Source organism: Danio rerio, chromosome 10 (assembly GCF_049306965.1).
Source record: "Danio rerio strain Tuebingen ecotype United States chromosome 10, GRCz12tu, whole genome shotgun sequence".
Classification (NCBI taxonomy): domain Eukaryota; kingdom Metazoa; phylum Chordata; class Actinopteri; order Cypriniformes; family Danionidae; genus Danio; species Danio rerio.
The window spans coordinates 45,425,001-45,432,500 of NC_133185.1; the positions used below are offsets into that span (position 1 = coordinate 45,425,001).

Genomic DNA, 7,500 nt, shown 5'->3' on the forward strand with positions numbered 1-7,500 from the left:
TCTGTGTGGAGTTTGCATGTTCTCCGGTTTCCCCCACAGTCCAAAGACATGCGGTACAGGTGAATTGGGTAGGCTAAATTGTCCGTAGTGTATGAGTGTGTGTGTGAATGTGTGTGTGGATGTTTCCCAGAGATGGGTTGCGGCTGGAAGGGCATCCGCTGCGTAAAAAATGTGCTGGATGAGTTGGCGGTTCATTCTGCTGTGGCGGCCCTGGATTAATAAAGGGACTAAGCCGACAAGAAAATGAATGAATGAATGAATCCTGCTGAAGGCATACAGAATATATGTGCTACCCAAATAATACGTCTTTAAGGGTGGATTTCTCAAGCCAGGTGGCGCATTAGTCCAGGGGCTTATCTCCTGTTTACAAGATGCATCACAAACTGCTTGAGAAACTGTTCTACTATGATAATTGGTGATGAAAATAAATGATGTTCAATAAAATGTACTTGTGTTTACTAACAGTATATTCAGTTAAACACAAATTGTGAACTGTAGGCCTACATAAGCTCCAAACAGCGATTTTTGAAGTAAACACTGTGATAAGTAAACGCCGTCATGTAGGACTTTTCATATATTTTCTGACAAGATTTATAGGCGGCTGCCAGTAAAGGACCGCATACACACACACACACACACAAACATTGCGAAATGCAGAAGTTTTTTTCTTTTCATTTGATGTGCATTATTAAATTCCATAACACTCTCACCAGTCCTTACTCCTTATTTAACATGCAAACTCTATAAGTACTATTAAATGCTTAATAGATAGATAGATAGATAGATAGATAGATAGATAGATAGATAGATAGATAGATAGATAGATAGATAGATAGATAGATAGATAGATAGATAGATAGATAGATAGATGGATGGATGGATGGATGGATGGATGGATGGATGGATGGATGGATGGATGGATGGATGGATGGATGGATGGATGGAAAGAGAGAGGGAGGCATGCGTTTGCACGAGACTGCAGGAGTGTGATATTGCGTTTATACAACAGTTTCACGGCATAATCGTTTGTATAAAAATAAAATCAAACACAGATGGTCTCAAAAACCCTTTTATATGAGAAAACTCCTTTCTTCTGACCTTCAAACACATCTGCAACTGAAGTCAGAACGGTTGAAACCATTGCTTAAAAACACGTCACTTTAGAGCTAGTATTTGAATGATTCTCTACCGCAATGTCTAAAGTGAAGACAAGTGAAGACAAAGTGAAGAGGTGATTTTGCTCACATTTTAAAATTATAAAGCTGATCGACATGAAATGCCATCAGTCTACAGAGATTTCCCAGTATTTCTCTGTTGCAATTGGAAGATCACTATAAATAACCCCGAAAAAGCCAAAGCAAAGCAAACACTAGCAGATTACTATGGTATAAATACAGCACTACAACATATAAAAGAGAGAGATCGACTTAGAATGTCACTTACCTGTTTTATAATGATTTGATCAGCTGTAGTTTGAAATTATGCTGAGTTTTTCTCCTCTAAGGGCATATATGCAGTCTTGTGGCGTAGCATCAACCATCTTTGCTCTGCTGAGTATGACAGGCTGATAGTGACTGATCTCCAAAAATCTAAATGTTTAAAATAGGCACTATCCTTATAAATAATCTGCATAATTTAAGTTACATTGCATCTACATACCAACTAAATCTCATTAGATTACAAGTAGACTGTTAGGTTGGGGTTAGGGTTAGTTTAAGTTGACATGTACTTGCAAAGTTTCTTATAGTCAGTTTAATGTCTGTTGAAGGAGCATATCAGCAGGTATTAAGCAGACAGTCTACTAATACTCAAATGGACCATCAAAATAAAGTGTTACCAAATTCTTGATTCTGGCTTGAGGGTGTTCAATCCATTGAAACGTGCAGGCAGTTGCTGGAGCCTTCCTTTCTCTGTGGTGTAGTTGTCTCCTGTTGCTTGAGAAAAGATCAGGAGTGTTACGTTTTGTATTGAGGTGAAAAAATGTATAAAGAATAATGTTGTCCTACCATTCACAATGTTTAAATTTGTGCATCTGGAGGTTATTGTGCATGTAAAATCCATTAACGCACTGCCACCATTGCTTATCCCTTTCTTAACAAACTCGAATTTGTATTTTAATAATATAATAGTAAATGTTGAGCTATGGTAAAGAAATGCTGCATTGATTATTATTATTATTTCATGCTACAGTAACTAACGTTTACAAATGAAACCTTATTGTAAAGTGTGACCATTCGTGTTTGTAAACCCTGATGTAAATGTGTATGGTCATTTATGAAGTACTAAAATAGTAGTCTTTTTTATAGGTGTCCTCATTTTAGTCCCTTTAAAACTGTCTTTCTCATTCTCAGATGTGTCCCAGAGCACCAGTCCTCAATTACATTTTATACAGGCCTTTTTTAATGAAAAACAGTTGCATAACCAGTGGAAAATGATATGTTGTAGATGTGACACACTGACTGATTAAATCTCTGAAGGTCACTGTCTTCTTGGCCATTACTCGATGACAGTCATATATTGCCTGCACTTACTGTCGGCACTTCCATTGGTAGTTGTCGCATTGCATCAGTGTGTATATGCATATCTTTTTTTTTTTCTACGCCAGTTTAAGTAACACGTCATCTCAGTAAAATAAACATCCAGTCACATTGACGCTGTTGTTCAAATGCAAACATAATTGAGAAAAAATAGCAGAAATTGTTAAATCAGCGCCTTTCAAAATGAGAAGAAAATTGTAAGTCATGATACAAAAATCTAAACTAATCCCTAAAAAGGCATTTGCTGATGTTGAAAGATGTTATTTCAGGAAATACAGTATGTCTATGGTTTATGTATAGCATGTAGCATTTGCCCAGCTTACGATTAAATTTCATATTTGGATCCACCAATATAATTTAACATCAAGGGCTCTAATTTAACTAGGCACAAAGTCTAAAGCGCAGGGCGGAAAAGAATTAAGAGTGTCCGAATCCACTTTTGGACTGAAAAATACACTCTGCGACGCGGCGCGTGGTCTAACAGGGTTAAGCTTACTGTCTTATTGAGTTATGCATCCTATTTTTTTTTTTTTCTCAGAGCGCTTTTTAAGATCACACAGCTTGTGGATGTTTCAATGACCTGTGTGTACATGAGATCAGAATCTGCACATCTAATTAAATATTATAGGTGGGCATAGATTTATTTTAGTAATCTAGATTAATCTCACTGTAATCTTGAAATGAATCTAGATGAATCTAGATTAAAATGGCCTATTTGAATTCTGCCGAAGGCATTCAGAATATGTGTGCTACCCAAATAATGACTAAAAGTAAGTCTTTGAGAACGGGTTTCTCAAGCCAGGTGGCTCATTAAACCAGGGGCTTATCTCCTGTTTCCAAAATGCATCACAAACTGCTTGAGAAACTGTTCTACTATGATGAAAATAAATTATGTTCAATAAGGTGTGCTTGTGAATTGTGAACTGTAGGCCTACATAAGCTCCAAACAGTGATTTTTGATGATCTTAATCAGACTAAAGTCATAACTGAACTAAACAGAAATGGAATTAAGACATATGGAGTATGCAGATGTTAGTGCATTATTGAAGTAAACACCGCAATCAAACTATTACCGTCATGTAGGACTTTTCGCCATATTTTCCGACAAGATCCACACATGCGGCTGTCAGTAAAGGGCCGCGCACACACACACACATCAGAGTTTTTTCTTTCCATTTGGCGTGCATTATTAAATTCTATAACACTCTCACCAGTTCTTACTCCTTATTTGCGTCTAATACCCCAGTTTGTCACGGGAGCATGTATGAAATGTTTATGTGTTAAAGTGAAACTGCAGTTAAAGTCAGCCAAAATTACAGGAAACTCTTAAATGAAAGCACGTCACATAAACACCTTAATTATATTATTCTCTATTAAAGCAAATAGCTAGACTACAGATGTCCATGTAAGCATAGTCAGTAATGTCTTCGAAGTAAGTGAAATATCCAGAAGGGCATCCTGCTGATTTGTTTCAGAAGGGCACGTTTTTGTCAGACGACTCACTGGTCAGGTATACATCCACGCTAAAATATCAAGGCGAAAGTCAACATAGCTTGCGTAGAATAGACCCAGCTCCCAACCCAACTTTAAGAATGGATATTTTTTTATCACGCAATAAAAGTTTAACGTTAATGCCAATAACCGCTCACCACTATTAAATATATGCTGTCATATCAGCTGTGTGTGTGTGTGTGTGTGTACTGGTTTTGGTGGTTTACAAGGACAGGTTTTTTCATAATGACATGGATATGACCGACTTGTACTCTATTATGATGGATTATGAGGACATGTCTGATGTCCTTGTAAATGAAAAGGCTTAATAATCATACTTTATGGGGCTTTTTTGACATTCAAAATTGCCACAGCTTTCCTGTGAGGGTAAGGTTTAGGGTTAAAACCATATAAGAAGTGTCTAAAATACATGAGAGCGATGGAGATTACCTGTAAACCACCAATGCCAACATGTGTGTGTCTGTATGTGGTGGTGGTGTACAGCAGCTCGAACTGAAATAGAACAAGACCCTAAACAATAAATTTCTCTCATCCATTCGCAGTGTTTACCGTTCATCTGTATTAAGGGATTAGAAGACCAGCTGTCGACAGCCGTAGTCCCACACATACAAACAGCTTTTGTGAATTGTGGGGACATTCCATACTTTTCCCTTGTTTTTTATACAGTATAAACTGTATTTTCTATTACCACATCCCAAACCTACACCTAACCCTTGCCCTTATGCAGTTTTACTTTCTGAAACAATCTATAAGCCTTTTTAAAAATGGGGACGCAGGCAATGTCCTCATATTTCACTATCTTCTTGTGATATCTGTCATACCCATGGCATTTTATGCATTTATGTCCTGATATTTCATAAATATGCGCACACACACAGTTAGAGGAGAGCCGACAGGAATCTCTTTGAGTCAGAAAGGAAGCAGGGGGAGTGGTTTAAATGTCTGAGCATGCTCAGTGAGCGGCAGATTGGGATGAGAGAAGCTCTCATCTGCAAAGAGAGAGAGAGGGAGTGAGAGAAGCTACTGCATTTCAAAGAGGTGCACATGAGCGCTACACACACACTGGATGTGAAAGTATGGCTCACCGGCACATTCATGCACAATGAGGCTTTCTGAGTCAGGCTGATCGCCAGCATTTGGGGATCACCAGAACCGACCCGGATTAAAGATCCCGCTCGGGATGCCTTGGGAAAGGCGGCCCGTGAAATGGGAAGATGACACTGTGGGATCAGGACAGCCTGTACTGCACTAATGAAAGGCTTCAAGCTCGCCTGGTAAGGTGGACACTCTGATCCTGCCATAGGCCTGTTTTTATTCCTATTGTGTCGCAGGGAAGAGCTTTGGCATTCCTGTCCTCATCCTAAACACCTGCATTGTGCTCTGCAGTGACGTGTTAGCGTCCACTTGTTTACATCAATCCAAATTCTGTGGTTGGTCTGATGGTTGAAATCGTGATTTGCTCAAACTGTAGCCGAGATTGTTGATGGTAAAACGTTCAACTTTTAATGCTTACATAACGCTGTCCTCCTAAATGCAGAATGATTCACCCTGTTGGAAATTGGAGGCTTATTTCAGGTGCGCTGAGTTCAGGACTTATGCAGATTAGAGTTTGGAGGAAGAGTGACAGTGCAGTTTTCAGTCCTTTAGAGAGTTTGGTGTTGATGTTAAAGTCAAAACTCATTTTTATTACTAAAACACTGTGTTTCGGCAAGAAATAATGTTGGTGTTTGCTCAGAACGATTTTGTGATGAAAATGCTGGGATTTATTACAAATGAAGCTTAGGATGGTATCAGAATTTCTTGTTGAGATTATTTGCCTGAACCATGGTGTACGGTGTTATCGTGATATTGACCTAAGCTGCAAAAAAAAGAAAAAAAGGTTTCTTTAACAGGTGTAATAACCAAAAAAATAAAACATATTGTTTATTACATATTGTATTCATGCTTATAAGCAAATGTTTCAACCAAGTGAAATGGCAAAATGATTATAAAGTACATTATCACTTATAATAATCTAATGCTGTGTTCACACCAGACGCGGAACGCGCGGATAAATCGTGCTATTCGCGCATAAATAGCCGCGTGAACATTTGAGTTTACTCGCTTTATTCACACGTCAAACCCCGCTTCATTCGCAAGATGGACAGGGCTTCTGTCTGCCCGGTGACTGTAGCTTCATTGCTAAATGGCTAACAGGGATTTTATGAAGAAAATAACAGTGTTTATGTACTTTATGAAGGCTGAAAAACAGTGTCGATACGTTTAGGACCGTGTCTGAGTCCACTACATGCTTTCAGAGGTGCATCCAGCTGTGTGAGCTCATAAACTCTTCCAGAAACTGAACCTGGATCACGGAGGCTTTCAGCGGTGCTTCTGACTGAGCTAAGCCCAGTTTGATGACTTGTTGTCGGTGTCGACTGGAGGATTTCCCCCGGGACAATTGCTCTTGCCAATTGAGCAAAAGAGCAAGCTTCTGATTGGTTAACACGGCGTGAATGTCCACTGAAGTTCAGATTTTCAAACTCGAGAGATTCGCGCAAAACACACGTTAACCGCTTCAACCGCGCAAAACGCTCAATTCGCCCCACACCATTCGCACCGTGCAATTCGCGTCATTCGCGCCGCGCCATTCACGTGTATCGCGCCACAGGATGTCTATTCGCGTCTGGTGCGTCTGGTGTGAACGCAGCATAAGTGTTAGTTAATGGATAAAAACCAACAGAGAAAAATTAATTGAGATTTATTACAGTTACTATGTTAACATCACTTTTTGTTAGTTAATAACTTAATTTGATTAAGCAATTATGACCAGTGGTGTAAAGTAACTAATTACAAATACTCAAATTACTGTAATTGAGCAGTTTTCCTCAGAAATTGTCATTTACTAAGTAGTTTTATAAATGTGTACTTTTACTCTTCCCTGAGTATATTTTTAGTGCTGTAATTGGTACTTTTATTCCACTACTTTGCTTTAACCTGCAGTCACTACTTTTTTTGTGATTCCTGTCCAATCAAATCACACATAGCAGGTAAACAACATCATAATGAACTACCTCAAGACATGGGCAATTTATAATTGCAGCAAACTGTTTGGAAGCATTAAAAGTTTTACACTCATTGACCCAGAGATTGTTTGGCCTTAAACACCCAGGAAGCACAAGATGTCAACATGACGTTAGAATGTAACAAAATAAAAAAAAGAGTAAAAAATAGTTTCGCCTAATTTAAAGATACTACCACAGTTGACCACACTGACAAAATTAAGAACAAGACCATTTTGATCCCCATTACCACCCCTCACCCCCCCATGAAAGGAAGGATATATGCTTTAAAAGACCTAGAAAATAAATGAGTCTTTAATTTAGACTTAAAAATAGGCAGCGACTTAGCCTTTTTTAGTTCTAATGGCAGGGCGTTCCAGAGGCGAGGAACTGCTATGGCAAAAGCATGC

The 7,500-nt window shown here is 38.7% G+C and overlaps 1 protein-coding gene across 41 annotated transcripts in view; it reads left to right on the plus strand.

Annotated features, from left to right (window-relative positions):
* gramd1ba (GRAM domain containing 1Ba) overlaps positions 1–7,500 on the plus strand; it is a 168,753-nt gene that overhangs the window by 90,413 nt on the left and 70,840 nt on the right. For 10 of the 41 annotated variants that reach the window (XM_068224028.2, XM_073915162.1, XM_073915164.1 and 7 more), the window contains exon 1: positions 5,041–5,323. The exons of the other annotated variants lie outside the window; for them this stretch is intronic. In XM_068224028.2, the coding sequence (XP_068080129.1) occupies positions 5,301–5,323 (23 nt within the window). In that variant the 5' untranslated portion in view covers positions 5,041–5,300. Of the gene's footprint in view, positions 1–5,040; positions 5,324–7,500 lie in introns of those variants that run through there. 41 annotated transcript variants of the gene reach the window in all.